We start from the raw sequence: 21251 nt of genomic DNA, 5'->3' as shown, positions 1-21251 counted from the left end.
AGAAATACCAGACAAAGGAAAGTGAATACGTATGCAAATTCTGCGCATATTTTACAGTATTTTCAGTTAGTATTTTTTGTTTTAGTTCTTTTTCTTTTTGTAGTTCTTTTAATTATCAAGTATATTTAATGAGCTGTTTTGCTGATCAAGTGAGGGAATGTAAGAAGGAAGCATAATTATTAATTAGTTAGAAAGCAACAAAACAAAGAAGGGAGAATTAAAACGTTTGTGAAATTTGCGAAGAGTTTCTGAAAGTTTCGTGCGGTTCGTATTTCAGTATAGGTTTTTTTATTATTTTTTAAGATTATGAAGAGAGGGAATGTAAAAATAAAGCATAATTATTTACAAATCGACAAAATAAATAATTTGGGATGAAGAAAGTAAAAATATTAGCGAGTTTCCGATAATTTCGTGCGGTGCGTGTTGCATTATTAGTATTTTTATGAGGTCTTTTGCTAATCAACTGAGGGAATGTTAAAAAAAAAGCATAATTAGTTAGAAATCGGCGAAACAAAGAATGTGAGATGAAAATGTGGAAATGTTTGTGAATTTTGCTAAGTGTTTTTATAGCAACGTGTAGTATTTAGTATTTCAAGCGAGGCATCGCGATAAAAACTCGATCAATAACAAATAAATACACACGACAAAGAATATCTGATTAACTGAAATGAAAAGGTGCGATAATCATTTGAGCATTAACGGTGATTTTTCAAAGAGCTTCAATTTTATATATTTTTGGAAGAAGAAGAAGGTAGTAAAAGAAATAGATGTGCTAACTTAACGAGCTTTCTATGATTAAAAGCAACCAACTTTTGTCCGTATTATTTCAAGTCGCAGGAGGACGCACGATTGAGGGGAGGCAGGTTGTACTATTAATATGCAGTGGTTATATATTAATAATTAACAGGTGAATTTTAAAGAGCTGTCATTTTGCTGGTCATTTTTTAGTCTCAAGTGGACGATGAAGAGCAAGCAGGTGGAAAAAATAATCATATAGTAATTAATTCAGAGTTTTATACCTATTCATAATTTTGTTTGTCTCAGATAAAAGATGGAGGTAGGGAAAAGTGGTATACTCAACATATATGGTAATAATGGACCCACTAAAAACAGATTTCAAAGACTTTTAATATCTTCGAATCTCAGATAAACGGTTGAAAAGGGGAGGTGGGAAAAAATAATAATAGTAATAATAACAACAATAACAATAACAGACTTAATAATAATAGTAATAACAGACACAATAATGACAGATTTCAAAGACTTTCACATCAGTTCGAGTCACAGATATACAGTGGAAAGGTTAAAGGTAAGGGAGAGCTGGGTGCATACACTATACAGATTGAAAGCGGAAAAGAACAAACACATGCGGTAATTACACAAACAATAGACGTGAATTCAAAAGAGTTTCAATTCTGTTTATTTGTTTCTATCCTCAGGTGGACGGACGGATGAGGAGGAGGAGGAGGAGGAGGCAGGTGCTCTGATCGTTACCTGGGCGTGTCGGAGACGACGCTCGCTAATCCAGTGTTGATCTACTCTCTCTCCCTCGGGCAGGTAAGGACTTATAGGGGAGTGTTTACCTGTGTGTTTACCTGTTAAAGAGAGATAGAGTCACGCCACCTCACTCACCCACTCGCTCACTTGCTATCATGTGCTTTGTTGTGTGTGTTTCTCTCTCTCTCTCTCTCTCTCTCTCTCTCTCTCTCTCTCTCTCTCTCTCTCTCTCTCTCTCTCTCTCTCTCTCTCTCTCTCATCATAATTCTCTTTTAATGTTGTTTTCTCCTTTTCTCTGTTATTTTCCTTTTGTTTTCGTTCTCCATAACTTTCAAACCCCGATTCTCTCTCTCTCTCTCTCTCTCTCTCTCTCTCTCTCTCTCTCTCTCTCTCTCTCTCTCTCTCGCCCCCTCGTCACGCTTAAAACTTGTGGGGTCTAATCTAGAGGGTAGACTCCTGCAATATGACACTTTTCACCCAAAACTTCCCTTAAATCTAAATAGTTTCCACTCGCGGCGTATTTTTCCCTCCCCTCTCCGCTGCTGCTTCTCCCTCCCTTTTCCTTTCTTGTTTATTTAATTGTGTTTTAATATATTCTTCTTGTTTTTTTTTCTCTGTTTTACTATATGTTTCCTGTTTTCTTGTTTTTCTGTCACTTGTGTTTGTTTCCTCTTCTCCACTTTTTATCCCCTCTCCTCCTCCTCCTCCTCCTCCTCTTCCTCCTGAATCTTTTTTTCTGTTTATTCCTGTTTTATTGTCATTGTTTTGTTCTGCTTTACTGTCATTTTCCTGTTTTCTCTTTTACTGTCAGCTTTGTCTGTTTCTTAAAGTCTGTTTTTCTAACTTATTCTTCATATTAATTTCTTTTCTATCTTTACCTTTTCTATTGTAAGTTTTCTTGTTATTTTCCTGTTTTAGTGCCATTTTTCTTCTGTTTTACGACAATTTTTTCCTCCTTTTTCCTGTTTATTTCGTATTAATGCCATTTTTCTCTGCTTTTCCTCTCATTTTTTTCCTTTTTTTTTTCGTTTGTTACTCCTCACCATGTCCTCCTCCTCCTCCTCCTCCTCCTCCTCCTCCTCCTCCTCCTCCTCCTTAATCGGTTTAACCATAAGAAAAAAAAAATAATAAAAATAGGGAAAGAACATGATGAGGGAGGGAGAGGAGTTAGAAAAAAAAAAATAATAATACCAACATTTCTGACAATGTATTAGAGTGCGTACGTTTGTGTGATTGTTGTTGTTGTTGTTTTTGTTGTTTGTGAGGGGTGGGTGCAAGTGTTTAGTTTCTACATTTTTTCAAGCCGTATTTTGTTATTGTTGTTGCTGTTGTTGTTGTATTTCGTTATGTTGTTTTGTTGTCACTTGTTTCCCTCTCTCTCCCTCCCTTCTGTCGCGTCCTAAATGGAGGAAATAGTTTAGAGTTGGCGACTGCCTTTTATTTTAGACCGCGCTGCCAGAGAGAGAGAGAGAGAGAGAGAGAGAGAGAGAGAGAGAGAGAGAGAGAGAGAGAGAGAGAGAGAGAGAGAAGAGAAGAGAAGAGAAGAGAAGAGAAGAGAAGAGAAGAGGAGAGGGGAGAGAGAGAGAGAGAGAGAAAGAGCAAGACCAAAAACAAGAACAATTAGAACAAAAAAAAAGGAAAAAGAGAAAAAGAAAATGAAGAAAAAGAGAAAAGAAGTAAAAGTAGGCAAAAGAAGAAGAAAAAGAAGTGAGAGAGAGAGAGAGAGAGAGAGAGAGAGAGAGAGAGAGAGAGAGAACTATCCATCTCTCTCTCTCTCTCTCTCTCTCTCTCTCTTCCGTTTGTTCTTTATCAGCGTTTATCAAAATCGAATTATTCATGAAAATCTTTTGGAGAGTGAAATTAAAGTTTGGTTTCCATAATTAATCGTTCAGTCTCTCATTATGAACGACTTGATATGCTAATGAAGGGTTGGCGAGAACCTTTAGATATAAATTGCAACTCTTACTTATTATTTTTTCGCCCACTTTTGCATATTCCATTTTTTCCTCCCTCTTATCAGTCTCGCAAGGACGTGGTAGATACAGTGCATGAATAATTAATGAATACTGCCTTGGTGGTATATCTTAAAAGGTAGATGATTTAGTACAAAGCATTATGAGCTGAATTTTATCTCAGATATTTATGTACTTCAAGTCTTAAGCCACAATATCACGGTCATTCAAAGGCTTCAGTGAAAATAAGTTGATCTTTAATACATAAAGACTTCTCGTAGCTTCAGTGAAAATCAGATGACATAATAATATACAGTGACCCATCCTAAAATGCCGGCAGGATTGTTCGTAGCTATTCAGAGTTTGTATTACGTTTCATGAAGCTGATGTTTTGCATATTATGTGCTGGTTGTATTTCACTTATTTGTTATGTTTGATGTCTGTATTTCTGTTCTGTTTGCTCTCTGTGTTTCTGTTGTTTGATGTCTGTATTCCTTTTCTATTTGCTCTCTGTATTTCTGTTGTTTGATGTCTGTATTCCTTTTCTATTTGCTCTCTGTATTTCTGTTGTTTGATGTCTGTATACCTTTTCTATTTGCTGTCTATATTTCTCTAAGGGAGGCGTGCGGGCTGTATGTTTTTTAAAGTTTGAAGGGTAGGGTCACATGTTCTCGTTAGCCGCACATTGGTTCTTAACGTTAACATCTTGTACCCCCCATCAACAAAAAGTATAATTATGACGGTAACTAATACACAATGCACGTTATTGTAGTTTGATTTATAACCGTTGGACACAAGGTGGATGAGAGACAATTTTTTATATATATATATAATTCCAGATATATAGATGTGATATTGAATTATTGGTCAGCATGTCTCGTATTCCAGGTGTAAGGTTTCGTTCCCCCTGGTAGCTACAGGAACCCAGGATTAGGAACCACTGCTTTAGCGTATGGGGATAGGCTAGTACGGTCACCTATGTGTGTTTTTTTCGCAACATAATGGCCAGCGTGCGGGTGAAGGCGAGTGTTCTGGCTTGGCTCCGTTCCCCATGCAAGATACGGTAGCGAACATTTTCTCTGTGTGACGCGGCCAGATTCTACGATGGGTGACAGCGGCAACCATTGTATTTCTCTCTCTCTCTCTCTCTCTCTCTCTCTCTCTCTCTCTCTCTCTCTCTCTGTGCCACGTAGATCGACCAAAAAGTGTTCCATCAAACTCATATTTGAAGGGATGTGATCTTATTGGGACGACGCCCCCCTCCCTCCCCCCACACACACCTGGAAGTATTTACCTGGTCTAGAATGGTCTTTGGTAGTAGTAGTAGTAGTAGTAGTATCCTCCTCTACCTCTTCTTCCTCATTTACGTATTTTGTTTTTTTTTCTTATTTTTCTTCATCTTTTTCATCACCACCATCTTCTTTTCCTCCTCCTCTTCATTCTTGTTCTTCCTCTTCTTATTCTTATTCTTATTCTTCCTCTTCTTTTCTTTCTTTAATTCTTTTTTTATTTAACTTCTTCCTGCTTCACACCTTTCCTCACCTTTCCGTCCAGGTAGGCTACGTCCGCGCCATCCCCTGCGTATTGACTCTCCCCTGTATTTGCCTTAGGGCCGGGGTGGGCGTGGGCGTGGCGTGGGCGGCGGAAATGTCTGGCTCGCGCCTACTCGTGAATTAACCAAAGAGGGTGGAGCGCGCTGTTACCTTTTGTTCCGCTCACACCCACATACACTACCCAACACCCTCTCCGCCCATACGCACACGTCCTATACATTACGATACACCTCCTCCCTTCCAGCCTTTACCTAAACTGTACCCTTTGACCCATTTCCACCCTAGTTATTATCAGTAAGACTCTTTAAGCTGTCTCTTGGGCCAAATTACATCTCCTTTCACTCATTTTTCGTTCTTATACCTTACCATAACATCTTCCCTTCCAGCTTACCTATACTGTACCCGTTGACCCACTGCCACCCTTGTTACTATCACCAAGACTCCTACTGAACTGTTCCGCGCCTGCATCTCCTTGTATCTCCGACCCTCATGCGTCTTATATTACCTTACCATACACCTCCTCCCTTCCAACCTACCTAAACTGGACCCATTGACCCATTTCCACCCTATTTAATATCACCAAGGCTTCCGTTGCATTGTCTCTTGGGCCAAACTACATCTTCGTTCACTCTTTTTCCAGATTTTCGTTCCTCGTTCCGCGCATATCTTTAGCTAGGTACCCTCATCCCTTCTCTTGTCATCTTTATGCCCCGGGTCATCACTCTGTGTCCATACTGTTCTTACTCCTTTTCCCTGAGCCAAAGTGCATCTCCTTTCAACCACTTCCTTGGTTTCTCGTTCCTCGTTCTGCGCATATATTAAGCTACTCAGATACACACCTTTTTCACTCTTATGTCCACAGTCATCGTTCTATTCTGTTCTTACTCCTGGCCTGGACTGTTCATGCACATTCTCAGCTCTCTTTACTCCATATCATCCATTTTCCGAGCCCTCCACAGTCAGGTTCGCTCATTATCTTCCTTTTCATACACTACTTTGTACTTTCCCGCCCCAACCCTTTTAACACTTCCTATTCCCAAACATTTATACGTAACCTTCCTATTCCTTTAACCGTTTTCCACTTATTCTTTTCTCCAAACTCCCTTTTCGGACGTCCCTCAGATGCATGGGGCCCCGTCACGAAGGAGATTAATTAAGGTCGTAAAGAGGGACGAGTGGAAAGAGGAGACGACAGACTGTTCAAATCACAATCTGCATTATTTGATGTTTATGCCGGGCTGGCTTGAAAAGTGCCTAAGAGCCGGGCACCAAGGCTATCGTGTGACGCGAGTCGGACTGACGAATCCCCCGAGTGACTGCAGACGCCTAGCCGTGTTTACATTGTAAGGGAGTTTTGTCTCCGCTTTCTTCGAAGATACAAGTGCCGGGCCGGGCCGCGTAGGGGTGGGTGTCAAGAAAATAATGCGAGATATATGTTCTGTATATGTTGTAGCTCTCATGGTCGGTGTGGGAGGCTGCGTGGGGATTAATTTGCTAGTGTTGATGTGCAGGGGGAGGTGTTGATGCTGCGAGGTGCTTGACGGGGGTTTGTTTCAGGTTTTTAAGATCGTCAAATAAAAACGTGTAACCTATTGTATATGTTTTAGCTATTATCTTGTTATGGAAGACTGCGTGGTGGCCTGGGAATCAGTTTGCTGTATGTTGATGATTAGGGGAAGTTTTGATGCTACGAGGCGGTTGCTGTGGCTTTGTTTCGTGTTTCCAAGAGTGTCTGAAGTAAAATGTGAGGCCTATTGTATGTGTGATAGCTCTCATGGTCGTTGTGGGAAGCTGTGTGCGTGTTTAAGATTGATTTGTTGGGTGTTGATGGTTAGGGGAAGTTTTGATGCTACGAGGCGCTTGACTTTGTTTCGTGTTTTCAGGAGTGTCTGAAGTAAAATTACATCCTATTGTATATGTTTTAGCTCTCATGGTCGTTGTGAGAGGCTGTTTGCGTGTTTAAGATTGACTTCTTGGATGTTGATGTTCAGTGGAAGTGTTGATGCTACGATGCGCTCTGCGTGGCCTTGTTTCGTGTTTCCAGGAGTGTCTGAAGTAAAATGAGCATCCTATCGTATGTGTTTTAGCTCTCATGGTCATTGTGGAAAGCTGTGTGCGTGTTTAAGATTGATTTGCTTGTTAATGGTTAGTGGAAGCGTTGATTCTACGAAGAGCTTAACTTGGGCTTTGTTTCATGTTTCCAGGATAATCTGAAGTGAAGCGACTGTTGTATTCTTGTAACGAGTAATCCCTAACATGTAAATCACCCTTGCTCGTCACGTAATTAAGTCACCGTGTATAATGTGCGCCGCGGAGGGGTGTGGGGAGGGTGTGCGGAGGCGGGTGGGCTGACGGACTGCGGCGGATGTGCGTTATATTAAGGAGTATAGTATTCTTGTAACGAGTGATCTGTAACAAGTTAATCACCTTTGACCAACACGTAATTAAGTCACCGTGTATAATGTGCGCCGTGGAGGGGTGTGGGGAGGGTGGGATGGCTGCGGCGGATGTGTGTTATATTAAGGAGTATAGTATTCTTGTAACGAGTGATCTGTAACAAGTTAATCACCTTTGACCAACACGTAATTAAGTCACCGTGTATAATGTGCGCCGTGGAGGGCTGTGGGGAGGGCGGGCGGGCTGCTGCGGGCCATTACTCAGCTGGATGTGTGTTTACTCCTCGGAAATATTTACTTCACACTGTTTTCGCTCGTCGCTTCCCACCTCGTTAACCCGACTCGAGATTTTCCCACTTCAACTGTTAACTTTTTTTTTTTTTTTTTTGTCATCTTTTTCGCTTGGCCAGTCTCTTTTTTTTTCCCCTTCCCTCCTTTTTTTTCCAAGTCACCCTGGACACATGGCGGACACAGGGGCATTTATAGTTCCCCTCGAGGGTGTAATATAAACAAGCGGTGATGTGTTTACGTGTATCTTTGTCTCTCTGCTGGGCGCGGAGGGGTGGTGGTGGTGGTGGTGGTGGTGGTGGTTGGGGTGATGGGGTTAATAATAATGGTGATAATGCGTTGATGATGAAGGTGGTGATGGTAGTGGTGGTGGTGGTGAAGGTGATGAGAGTAGTGGTGATGCTGGTGGTGGTGGTGAAGGTGATGAGAGTAGTGGTGATGCTGGTGGTGGTGGTGGTGGTGACGTTTATCCTTTTATATTTGAACTTAAGTCATGTGTAGCAACGTATCTCATTTTTCAACCAAATTTCCATTCTTCCTTTCCTCCCCTTTCCTCATTTCTTCCTTGTTTGGCGTTTCAAAGAGAGGGAGGAAATAGAAGGAGGGAGGAGGAGGTAAAGAAGGAAGAATACAGAGAGAGAAAGAGAAAATAGAAGTGACGGGAAGGGAAGGAAAGGAAGAAGTAAAGAAAGATAGAAAGAGGGGAGGAAGGAAGGCAGGAAGGAGTTATGAAAAGTTAATTCCTTTCTTTACATTTTCCCGAACTTACTCCATTCCCGTCTTCCAAAATGTAGTTAAGAAAGAAAGGAAGGAGGGAATGAAGGAAAGAAGGAGAGAGAGGAAGAAGGAAGAAGGGGAAGAATGAGAAACAGTAAAAAAGAAAGACAAAATGTAGTTAAGAAGGAAAGGAAGAAGGGAATGGAGGAAAGAATGGGAGAGGAAATGAATGAATGAAGGAAGGGAGGAAGAAAGAACAGGGAAAGATCAGAGAGAGGAAAGACGGAAGAAGAGGAGGAGAAAGGCAGTAAAAGGAAAAAAGGAAGGAAGGGAGGAAGAAAAAAAGAGTGGGAAAGATGAGAGAGAAGAAAAAAGAAAGAAGGGGAGGAGGGCAAGGCAGAAAAAAATAGGAAGAAACGAAGAAATGTATGAAAGAATGTGAAACGAGAGAAAGTAAATAAATGTATGAGGAGGAGGAGAAGGAGAAAGGAAAGAAATGACGGAGAAAAAGAAACGCGTGTATGAATAGGATGTAAATGCGGTTCCCTTACTAATCTTTACATCTCCCCTTCCTACCATTACACACACACACACATACTCAGCTCACCTGCCTCCGAGACTTACCTTATCTCATTGCCTGTTTACATTCTCCGCATACCTTCCTGCCCTACCTGTCCCCTGAGCCCTAATTGAATCGCTTCCCGTCACACCTGAAATACAATAGAAGGATTCGTGTGTGTTTTGATAGTGGAATGTTTGAAATTTCTCGTGTTTTTGTGTTTTTAGTGTGTATTGTAAGTAGTTGGTATTGTTAAAGGAAATTATTTGTTGGGAAAGGTGTTGGATTAGAAATTAGTATAAGAAATGGGTGTAATTCAGTATAAGCATAAGAAATGAATGAAAGTATAAGTATGAGAAATTAGTATTGACATAAGGGGCAGCCCAAATCAGACTGCATGATTGAGGTAGTTTGGACATGGGCGGACTATATAGTTACGCAGCGGACTGATATGAATAACTAAAGATGATCAGGATGTTAGTGTGTGGTGATGCAATACTGAGCTCACGAGATCCGAGCTGGGCGGCAGACTCCGATTTATCTTGGATGCGTGTAATATCTTTTGCGTTTTGTTAATTAAAGAAAAATGTGTGTGTCATGGGGCGAGGAGGCGAGGCATAATGTTTGGGAATGTTGACACGTTACATTATCATCAGGTCTTGTCCTCTCTCTCCCTTTCCTCCACCTCCCTCCCCCCTCCCTCCCTCCCTCCCCGCCACATCTGAACCTTCCTTGATATAGACACACACATTAACAGAAACCGAAGGAATATATGAATAAAAAATAGAAGCTGTAAAATGAAAGGCCTTGATAATCGTGATATTGCTTATTCCTTTTTCTTAATAATTGTCTTTATAACACTAGATTATTTTCTCTCTACCTTTGTTTTTACTTATTAATTTCTTCCTCTTCTTTGCTTTCCTCCTTCCTACTACTCTCGTCCTTCGTTTCCCTCCTTCATTACTCCTATTTTTCAGCACAACTCCCGCTCTTTTCTTTCCTTCCTTCCTCCCTCTCTCATTCACTTTCTCCCATCTCCCACTTTCTCCCTATTCCACTTCCTCCCTCCCTTCCTCATCCCTCCAATACCTCCATCTCTCTCCCGCTGTCGGCTTCCTTTTTTTTCTCCTTCCTCCCTACCTATTCTTCCTCCCATCCCTCCTCCTCCTCCTCCTCCTCCTCCTCCTCCTCCTCCTGCCTTATTCATCCTATATTTGCTTTCTCCCTCTTACCTACCCTGATCTTAATGCATTCGTAGAGATATCTTTAGAAAATTCTCTCTCTCTCTCTCTCTCTCACACACACACACACACACACACACACACACACACACACATATTTCTCTCTCTCTCTCTCTCTCTCTCTCTCTCTCTCTCTCTCTCTCTCTCTCTCTCTCTCTCTCTCTCCCTCACACACACACACAGACACACAAACACACACACACTCCACACCATTTATTTATTTATCTTCCTCCTTTTTTCTTCCTTCTCTCCCTCACGTTAGCTTTCTTCTTCCTCTTCCTTCCATATTTCTCTTCACATCCTATTCTTTTCTAGTAATTTCCTGTTTCACGCACACACACACTCACACACACACTCACACAAAAAAAATAATAATAATAATACATAGCCTTCCTCATATTGTTCTTCCTTTTTTGCCTCAAACAGAAAGGCATACACACAAACACCAATAAGACTCCTACTTGTTTGCATTCTCTTAAGGTCCTGCTATTCAACCATTAGGCAACTATTACTGACGTCATGGTAAGAGGCAGCTAAATGGTGTCGAGTTAGAGAAAACATCGAGCCCCACACTCTTTTGCGCTGCCTCAAGGTCTGGCACTTCGACTCTTGGCTAAACATCCCCATTACTGACGTCAGGATAGAGAAAACATCGATTCCCACGCTTTTTTACACTCTATTTATATCTTGCTATTTGATCTTAAGCTGACTTTCCTCATTCCTGACATCATGATAGAGGAGGCATCGGGTCCCACGCCTGTCAGCTCCCCCTCGTGGTCTGGCACTTCGATTAACTTTTCCTTAAATGCTTTCAGGCGATTATGAGGACGCTGTATTTTATTCTTCTTTTTTCCTCATAAAACTGTCCCCCATTATTGACGTCAGGATTAAGAAATCATTGGGTCCCACGCTTGTCTGTTTCCCCTCGAGGTCTGGTACTTCGACTATTGACTAACTTCTTCCTAACTTTTCCCTAAATGCTTTCAGGCGGCTAGGGGGAGGCTGCATCTATATTCTTCTATCTTCCTGATAAAACTGTCCCCCATTACTGACGTCAGGATCGAGGAAACATCGGGTCCCACGCTTATCTGCTCCCCTCGAGGCATGGCACTTCGACTATTGACTAAATATTCCTTAAATGCTTTCAGGTGGTTAGGGGGAGACTGCATCAATATTCTTCTATTTTCCTAATAAAACTCCACCCAACTTGTAAACTCGCAGCCTTGGGAAACACGCCGGGTTCTGTAAATAATTATACACAGCTGGACTTCGCTGCCATCTCGGCGGGGCAAGAAATCCCTGAACATTAACTTCCGTATATACGTTCAAAGGCTAACGAACAGTCATGAGTTAGGACCGCAAGTTTTCGTTTTCTTTCCTTTTTAGGGTAAATTAGTTACACCACCATTGGGAGAGAGACAGTGTGTGTGTGTGTGTGTGTGTGTGTGTGTGTGTGTGTGTGTAAATAAGATATACGAACATAGCCTGCGTTTCAGAGTCGCCATTTCCGCCGTGTTGCTGTGATGCGGTTCATTACTTTGCTTTCCCAGAACCTTGAGAGGCGACACACACACACACACACACACACACACACACACACACACACACACACACCAATCTCTTTCTTCTCCCTAACCATCTGGTCATCTATAAGGACAAAAAGTAAGGCCATATGTGAATCACCTTCGTTAATTGCTCTCCCTTTTGCCGCCCGGAGACACACGTGAGCACAGACGGGGTGACAGATGCGTTACGTAATCCCGCTGCTGTCCTAGATCCGTCAAGGGCGCTTCTGCAAGTTTCGTGACAGCCAAACGAGACGTGACAATACTTCCCTTTTTGTTTTTCCCGCAACTCCCTCCCATTTAACGAGAACCCTTGAAGTCGTGGTCATAATAATAGGTGGAGGCACTAGCTTTCCCGTTTTCTTCTACACCTTCCCATAGTTCACCATAAACTTAGGTATTTTGCACTCATAATCAGTAGTCGTCACCGTGCAATGTTTATTAGCCGCGTGGAGGCTGAGGCATACAATTGGTCATACGGAACCCATGGCGCTCTCCCATTGGCCAGGAGGCGTGAGCGCTGGCCAATGGGACATGAGTAAGGCTCTCGAGATGTATCACCACCGGGAGAATTGCGGGAAGTGTGAGGTAGATCGTAAATGCGACGTATTACCGCCAGTTGTTGGTGGAGCCGCGAGGGGTGGGCAGGGACGTGGCGACTAGGGACACAAAACACATCGGCGCTCCCGCAAGACAGCCAGTCACGCCTTCCTTCTACCTTCCGAGGGATCACCTTGTGGAAAACGTTGATGTCACCCCTGCTGTAACCTTCTAACCTTAAGGGAGGAACAAGGAACGTGGCTGCTCCGTGACACATACCACGTCAGCGCCCCCGTCAGCAAGCCAGTTACTCCTTCCCGTACCCGTCAGTCTTCGGTTCCTGACAGCTTCCTTCAAACGCTGACATAATCCTTTGCAGAATCCTACTAACATTGTTGGAGTAATCTTGCAAGGTGGATAGGCACGTGGCTTCTCCGTGACACTCACACACACACTACGTCACGTCAGTGCCCCCGTCAGCCGGCCGGTCAGTCCTTCCCTCGGCCGATCATCTTGCTTCAGACGCTGGTCTAATTCCCCGCACCATCCATCTGACGTCTTACGGGGTGGACAGGGGTGTGGGTGGGTTCTCCGTGACACAAACCTCGTCACGTCGGCGCCCCCGTCAGCCAGCCGGTCAGTCCTTCTCGGCCCCTGACGTCTAGCTCATCTTCCTTCAACCGCTTACGTGTCTTCTTGCCTCTGCGGTGTCGTCAGTGGAAAAAGGACTTATTCCGTGTGTGTGACTGTGTTCCTCTATTCCTGGAATGACGGAACTGTTACTGTCGGTGTGAAGAAAATACTTGTAGTCAGGAAAAGAAGTGTAGTGCTCTTCCAAGTGTATGAAAATATTCTTTTTAACTTGTGACCAGTTTTGAACGTTTTACAGAATTCTTTAGGAAAATAATAGAACTAGATTGTGACCTTTCTCGTACGATTACTTTGTGCACGAAAAAGAAGTCAAGAATTTAGTTGAAAAAAAAAGAAAAGAGAAAATTGGGAAGGCAATCCGTGCGTCATCATTTCCTAACCGGAAGTAAATAATTGTGCAACACACACACACACACACACACACACACACACACGATGGAGGAGGAGCCGCCTGTACCGTCGTGATCCGTGCCAGTCCTCGCATCTTCACCTCGATCCGAAGCCCCGACCAGAACCATGTGAAGCCCAGCATGAGGCGCTTGTGCTTCATCGCCGCCGTGTCGCTCCTCCTGCACTGCCTCGCCCCCGACGCCTGCCACGCCTTCTGCGGGTGAGTACCGGCGAGGGACGCTGGTTAAGGGAAGCTAAGTGGACACCGCTGAAGGGGAATGAAAGGGAGTACCTGTCGTTTTCGAGGTGAACGATCCTATACTGAAACGACTCACTTTCCCAGTCCTTCTGCGGGTAAATACTGAAGAGGCGCTGGCGGGGAAGAGGCGGTGAGTGGGATTAACTTTATTCTGAGCTGAATGAAAATGGATGAACCTTTTCTTTGAGGGAAGGGGTCAGTGTTGCAGCTGTATTCTTCCTGCCGCCTTGTTATTAAGTAACGGGAGGCCCTGGCCTGTTCTGGTCTCGTGAAAATTAATACATACGTACATTGGTGTTCAGAAGCTTTCATATACTTTAAAAACCTGGCATTTGATTATTTGGGTGGTTGCAAATACAGGCTTTTAGTGCATAGAGAAACTTTTTGCAGCAACACCCTAAACAGTGAAGCAAGGAGGGAGAGGGACGAGAGAGAAGCATAAGATAAACACATCCATACAAATGAAGACGTTCCAGTAGAGGGAGGAGCTCAACAACCATAAAATCAAGCAAATACACGCTAACGAAGAAGGGAGGAAAGGGATAAAAGGAGGACAAACTTACACAAACACACACACAACGAAGGCGGAATGAAATAACGGAGATAAAGAACGGAGGGCGAAGGGAGGGAAGAAGGAAAGGAAGGAAGGAAAACCCGCATTTGTTTAGCCGCCTCGTTGGACACGCTCGCTAGGAAGTCCATTGAGGTGAGGGCTGCCTGCCTCGGCCCGGCCCTAACGCCACGAAGGAGGCTGTTCACGAGTGATATGAGACCTTAAGGCCACCTCCCTTTCGTCCCTCCAACACTGTGTTCCGGCATTAAAGATTCGTGCCTCCGTTGTACCCGACCATGACCTCCTTGCGGACACATAAAGGATTTCCTTTAACCTCGTGACAAGCCGCGTGTAATGGAGTGATTCACCGGTGCCCAGACGGACAGACGGACAGACAGAGACAGACAGACAGGCGGAAAGTAGACGGACAGACAGGCAAACGGACAAAAAGACAGACAGATAGTAAGAAAGATAATTAGACAAACATAAATACATACAGACAGTCAGACAGATAGAAACACACACACACACACACACACACACACACACACACACACACACACACACACACACACACACACACACATACAATGATACAAATAACAAACACAAAACAGGGAGGAAAAAAATAAATGAGACACAGTTAAAGCAAAAAAAACGAACCATTAAGAAACAAACAATGACAACAAACACACGTCGTCGCTGCCCATCCATCACTCCTTCCATCCTTCCTTCCTTCCCTTCCTCCGTCCTTTCTTCTCCCTCCTTCCTCTTCTCCTCCTCCACACACCCGTCCTTCCTCCCTCCCGCCTCTTCGTAAACAAACAGCATCATCACACCCGTCTGTCGCCCTGACGTGGTGACTAACGAGGATTTCATGTCGTGAGCGCAAACAATCTGCTCAGTTTACGACGCTCGGTGCGAAAATTGCGAGGAGAAGCGAGTGACGAGGCGGCGAGTGACGGGAGAGCGAGTTTGTGAGGCTGTAAGGCACTGTTCTCAGACACTTTCGGCTCTCACGACTACTTTTAATGGACACAAAGGAGCGCAGTCGGATCCTCATAAGTGTTTTATTCACATTCACGGTGCTTGTCAAACTCACTAGGCTCAAACTCCTCATGGAAATACTCACACAACCTCTACGAAAAACCTTAACTGTGGGTGCGTAAAAGCCCCAAATTTTCAAACGCATTCAGATCTCACAACCAGAATTTTCATAGGCCATAAAGGAAATCAGTCGGGTTCTCAAGAGTGTTTTTCACGTTCAGGTTACAGCAGAAGCCTTGCCATACTACCACTGGGCTCATAAAACTACCCATAGAAATAACCACAACTACCTACAAATATTTCCCAAGGCCGCAAAGGAGGTCGGTTGGGTTCTATTAAGTGTTTTTAGGCATTCACGAAAGCTTTATCAAACTATCACTAGGCTCATAAAACTAGCCATGTATAGAAATAACCACAACTACCTTCATATATTTCCCAAGGCCGCTAAGGAGGTCAGTCGGGTGTTTTTTGGCATTCACGAAAGCTTTGTCAAACTATCACAAGGCTCACAAAACTAGCCATGGAAATAACCACAGCAACCTCGACTGAAGTCTTCTCGAATGTGGGTGGGTGAGAGCATGGGCCTAAATTAGTCCCTCCTCCTCATAATCCATCAGTTACGCATAGTTACTTTAATCATACACCGGTTAGGTTATATTCCCTATCTGTGTACGTGGTAAAGAAGAAATGTAAGCGATAATGAAGGAGATAGAGAAGGGTGAGGTGGAAAAAAAAGAAGTTTAGAAGGAGGAGGAGGAGGAGGAGGAGGAAAAAGGGCGGTAAAGAGGAAGAGGGAAGAAGAAGAAGAAGAAGGGAAAGGAGGAAGAGGCTGAGTAAAGAGGAGGGCGAGGAAATGAAAAATGAAAAATAACTGACGTGTGTGTGTGTGTGTGTGTGTGTGTGTGTGTGTGTGTGTGTTCCAGCCTAACGCTTCCTCTTGTCTCCCTTCCTTGCAGCATATCGAGCAGAAGGAAGGTGGACTTCACTCTGCTGGCCTCCACGCGCGACGCTTCCAACCTCTCCATGGATCTGCGCAAGGTATTATTATTATTATTATTATTATTATTATTATTATTATTATTATTATTATTATTATTATTATTATTATTATCATCATCATAAGTTTCCTCTTTCTCTTCCCCATTCCCTTCCTCTCTCTACCACACTTCCTCTTCCTCTCTCCATCCCCCAATACAATCCCTCTTCATCACATACACCGCCCATTCACTTCCTTTTCCTTGCTGTTCACTTATTTTTCTTCTTCCTCCTCCTCCTCCTCTCATCCCCCACACTTCTTTTCACCACATAAACCCCATTGACTTCTTCTCCCTTGCCGTTCCCTTCTTTCTCCTCCCCCTCGCATCCCCCACACTCCCTTTTTATCCTTACACCGGCTCTTCCTGCCTGGCGCATTCTCACATACTCCTCCCTTTCCGCCGCAGAAGTGTGAGTACGCGGGCGTGCACGGGACGGCGAGGAGGGCCTGTCTGCGGTCCAGGGAGGTGGCCAGCGTGCTCCTGGAGGCGGCGTGGGTGGGGGTCACGCACTGCCAACACCTCATGCTGCACGAGAGGTGGAACTGCTCCCTCGACAAGTACAGGCGAAGGATCATGAAGCGAGGTGAGCAAGAGAACACGAATACGATATACTAGACTTGTATATCACTGTCCGTCGTAGAACATATATTAAAGTTTCAGTGGACCTAGATATGAGATTTAGGAAAAACAAAATTGGAGGAAATAACCCCGCAAAATCTCTGAAACTAATTATTGCTGCATTTTTACCCTTAACAAAGAGTGTATCAACCTTTTTCAAAACAACAATACTTACAGAAACCTTACCTCGCCTTAGAAATTAATCATAATAAGGGAAATATCAGAGTAAATAAATTATATGGTAGTAAACACTTGCTATAAACACACATCTTGTATTCCTCTACCACCGTCTTCTTTCTTTTCCCTTCACCCTTCTCCTCTTCCTCTTCCTCGCAGCCTTCCCGGAGACGGCGTTCCTGCAGGCCTTCTCGGCGGCCTCCGTGACACACGTGGTGGCTCGCAGCTGTGCCCTGGGCCGCTTCACGCGATGCTCCTGTGACGACACGATCTCGGCCACGGCGGCGGAGAAGACGCAGGCGTGGCGCTGGGGCGGCTGCGGCGACAACGTGAGCTACGGCCAGAGGTGCGGCGAGGGTGTTGTCGTTGTTGTTGTTGTTGGTGGTGGTGTGAACTTGTGAAGGGACACGATATGAGAGAATGAAAGAGAATGGAGTTAAAGTATTGAGAGACGGAGAGGCTAAAAAGAGTAAGTAATTGGTGTGGCTCTTCTACCCCGAAAAAATTCTGCATTCAGAGGTATACTGAGGCACTGAGATTGACAATTATTATTAGTGCAAAGGGAGATGATATGAGAGAATGAGAGATAATGGGGTCAGAGTATTAAGAGACTGAAAGACTGAAAATATTTAGTGGTGCGAAGGGACGTAATATGAGGGAATGAGAGAGAATGGGTTTAAAGTACTGAAAGACAGAATAATGGTTAATCTGTTTCCTTTACCTCAAAATAGACCTGAGGGACTAAGAGGCTGAACTTAATTGGTCTCGGTCTCCTTTAGCCCACAAAAAATCTGGAAAAAGGTACTGAGAGACTGAGAGATTGACAATAATTCCTTTACCCCCCAAAATCTGTATTCAAAGGTGCTGAGAGGCTGACAATAACTGATCTTTTTTCTTTCCCTCAAAAAATTTATATTCAAAGGTGCTGTGAGACTGAGAGGTTGACAATAATTGGTCTGTCTCCTTTAATAAAGCAAAAAATATCTGCCTTCTGTTTTTTTAGACTCGCCCAGCGGTACTTCATCGGTAGGCGCGGCGGCGGCGGTGGCAAGAAGCGGCGGGAGGAGAGCCCTCAAGCCCTCAAGGCCTCCGTCACGCAGGCGTTCGCGGGGAGCAGAGATTTCAAGTCCCAGATCGACGTCCACAACGCCTGGGTCGGCATCACGGTGAGCCGCTCCCCTTGGCCTCTCGTTCATTAATATTTTACCTAGTTTTCCTCCTCTTCCTTCTCGTCCTCCTCCTCCTCCTCTTCTTTTTTCTTCATCTTCCTCCTTTGCTCCTAATCTTCTCTCCTCTTGTCTTCCTCATCCTCTTCTTCATATTCCTCCTCTTCCTCCTCCTCCTCTTTCCCCTCCTCCTCCTTCTCCTCCTCCTTCTACTACTACTACTACTACTACTACTACTACTACTACTACTCGTAATCCTATTTTTCTTCTATCACTTCTTCGTGCTTCTCCTCCTGTCTTTACTTTGTTTCATTCTTCCTCTCTCTTCCTTTATTATCTCACCGTCATCCTTTTTTCTTTTGCCCCCTTGAAGAAGAGCGGCGGCAGCTATTCCTTTACCTGCCTCACCTGCATCACCTTCCCTTGCAGTAGAACGATAAGTAAATCCACACAATTGTTAGTTTTGCAAAGGTAACGGTAACAGCTTCTCCTTCCCCTCCCCTAACCTGCCTCGCCGCCCTCTGCTGCAGACGGTGACCAACGCCGCAAAGAAGATCTGCAAGTGTCACGGCCCGTCCGGCTCCTGCGTGATGAAGACTTGCTGGATCCAGCTGCCGGCCTTCCTGACCTCCGGCGGGAGCCTCAAGAGCCAGTACCAGCGGTCCGCCCTCGCCAGGATCATCAACGAGGCCCAGGTGGGTGTTATGAAAGGTGTATCTGGACGTTGCCACTTTTTCCCTGGCGCTAACTTAATACACCCACTTGAAAGCCGCGTGAAGAAGATAATGCATGCCTCCGCCTGTCCACACACCGCCACGCAGCTGAACAGAGGTGTCGGTGACATCGCTTGTCCCTTTGTTTGTGTCTGCGTCGGTGTTCATATATACAGTGTCACAGTTAATCAAACGAAGGCGAAAGAAAAGACAAAACAGTGTTGGCAGCAAAAAAGATGGAGGTTACAGAGATGAGCTACGTTATTACTGTGGGATGGTGACGTTTCATGCAAGAAATTCTCACGAATGACTAAAGAAAAATCATTTCCAGAAGGATTACAATAGGAATATATATATATATATATATATATATATATATATATATATATATATATATATATATATATATATATATATATATATATATATATATATATATATATGATGATGATCTCCTAGGCAGACGTAGGTGGTTCTCGAGGAGATAAGTTGAGTGAAGAGTTTTCCCCTCCGCAGATCATGAACCGGGCCAGCAGGACGCCTCGCGGTGGAAGGGAGCGAGGCGAGGCAGCGAGGCGGCGGCGGAAGAACAGGATTCACGGAAACAAGCTCATGAAGACCCCCGACGAAATCCGCGAATCGCGGCGGGACAGACGCGGCCGCTCGATGCTGGGCGAGCCCTCCCAGCTAGTGTACCTCGACGCCTCACCCAATTTCTGCAACAGGAACAAGTTCGGGCCTGGCACGCGGGGGCGGGCATGTGAGCGGGGCGAGGGCTGCCGCCGCCTGTGTTGCGGCCGCGGCTACGACACGAGCGTGGCCGAGGTGACGGAGCCATGTCGGTGCCGCATCGAGTTCTGCTGCGAGGTGCGCTGCGACAACTGTACCCGCCAGGTGGAGCTCTACACGTGCAAGTGAGCCGCGGGGAGGTGACGGGGAACACAAGACGCTGTGAACAAGCCTCGAGCGAAGAGGCAGCAGTGGCGGAAAATGGAACCAGCACTCCATAGCCTACAAGTGGATCTCCCCGCGTCGAGTCGGTGGTGCTGAGATTGTTTGGGTGTCTGTGAACGTTATTTGAGGCATATCAGTTCGTTTATGGCGGTTAGTGAATCTCAGTCCTTGATATCGCTTGTGCATCCTGTGTATATGAACGAAACTTTGAAGGAAATTATATCAATATGGAAAAATACCTAATATTTTCAAACTGCTAACACTTCCAATGGTAGTAAGGTTGTGTGCGTGTGTGCGTGTCAGTTACGTGCCAAGATGAAAAGTGTGTGACTGAGGAAACGAAGCGAGTGTTTGATGAAGTACGAGGTGACCAAGACGTTCAAGAGAGCACCCGGTGAGCGGCGGGCGCGGCGCGAACACCTGTGTGCTCGGAGAGGAGAGCGTCGTCGTCTCCCTGCCCCTTGGTCTCCCCCCCCCCCCCACCTGGCGCGTGGCGGCATCGCTCCTCACAGCCGCCTCAGCTGGCAAGACGCGCTGCTTGGCGGGCGAGGGACGCCGTCTTCTCCTTAGCCTGTGTACGAGTTAAAGCTGCGTTTTCACCGGGCCAGTTGAGTCCGTGCATTACAAATCTTGACTCTGACTGACTCGCCATTCTGGAGGGGACGCTGTGTTTGGACTCCGCCACGGGCCGTTCACGCCAAGTCGGCGTGACTCGACTTAACCTGCTGTGAATTTACTTTATTCGACTTGTTTTGTGTAAATGAAGCCACAGGAAGAGTGACTCATTACGTGTTGGTAGCGAGAGGCGGGGCGGGGCACGGGAGAGCGGCGATAAGTCGTTTGTTTGTGTGTGTGTATATATATATATATATATATATATATATATATATATATATATATATATATATATATATATATATATATATATATATATATATATATATATATATATATATATATATATTCATTTTATTTAATTTTATATAAAAAAAACTATATCGTCTTTCTGTATATGACAATATTCGTTTTACAAAAGTAACGTGACTCGCCTCGCCTTGGTCAGCAGCTGTCCCCTTAACCCCACTCTTCCCCCCTGTTCCCCAACCCCGCCGCCTCCTCTCCCCCCTGCCTACCCTGCCGGCCACACAATATCTCATAGCCTAGTAAATTGTATTACTCCCGTCCTCATGTATCACCTTGGCGGCATAAAATTTACTATTGTCTGTTACGTTTTTCAGTCAACCCAAGTATGACTCCTGGTTCCTATGTGTGTAATGACCAGGCCGTGAGTGTCCTTCCCGTCACGGCACCGCGGCCTTCGTCTGCACTGGTTATCACACCACACTAAAGCAGAGACGACTATCAATTTTTCGTTCCA

The 21251-nt window shown here is 44.6% G+C and overlaps 1 protein-coding gene across 2 annotated transcripts in view; it reads left to right on the top strand.

Moving 5' to 3' along the window:
- The window catches only part of LOC127006813 (protein Wnt-9a-like), a 41155-nt gene extending 20433 nt beyond the window's left edge, over window positions 1-20722 (top strand). The window contains exons 2-8 of one of the 2 annotated variants that reach the window (XM_050877163.1): window positions 1440-1557; window positions 16165-16246; window positions 16651-16828; window positions 17200-17386; window positions 18044-18206; window positions 18737-18901; window positions 19436-20722. In XM_050877163.1, the coding sequence (XP_050733120.1) occupies window positions 16232-16246; window positions 16651-16828; window positions 17200-17386; window positions 18044-18206; window positions 18737-18901; window positions 19436-19837 (1110 nt within the window). In that variant the 5' untranslated portion in view covers window positions 1440-1557; window positions 16165-16231 and the 3' untranslated portion in view covers window positions 19838-20722. Of the gene's footprint in view, window positions 1-1439; window positions 1558-12207; window positions 13570-16164; window positions 16247-16650; window positions 16829-17199; window positions 17387-18043; window positions 18207-18736; window positions 18902-19435 lie in introns of those variants that run through there. The other variant, XM_050877162.1, reaches the window with a different exon arrangement.
- Window positions 20723-21251: the final 529 nt, after the last annotated feature.

The sequence above is a fragment of the Eriocheir sinensis genome, chromosome 33 (genome assembly GCF_024679095.1).
Source record: "Eriocheir sinensis breed Jianghai 21 chromosome 33, ASM2467909v1, whole genome shotgun sequence".
NCBI lineage: Eukaryota > Metazoa > Arthropoda > Malacostraca > Decapoda > Varunidae > Eriocheir > Eriocheir sinensis.
This window is presented reverse-complemented; position numbering and strand designations above follow the sequence as displayed.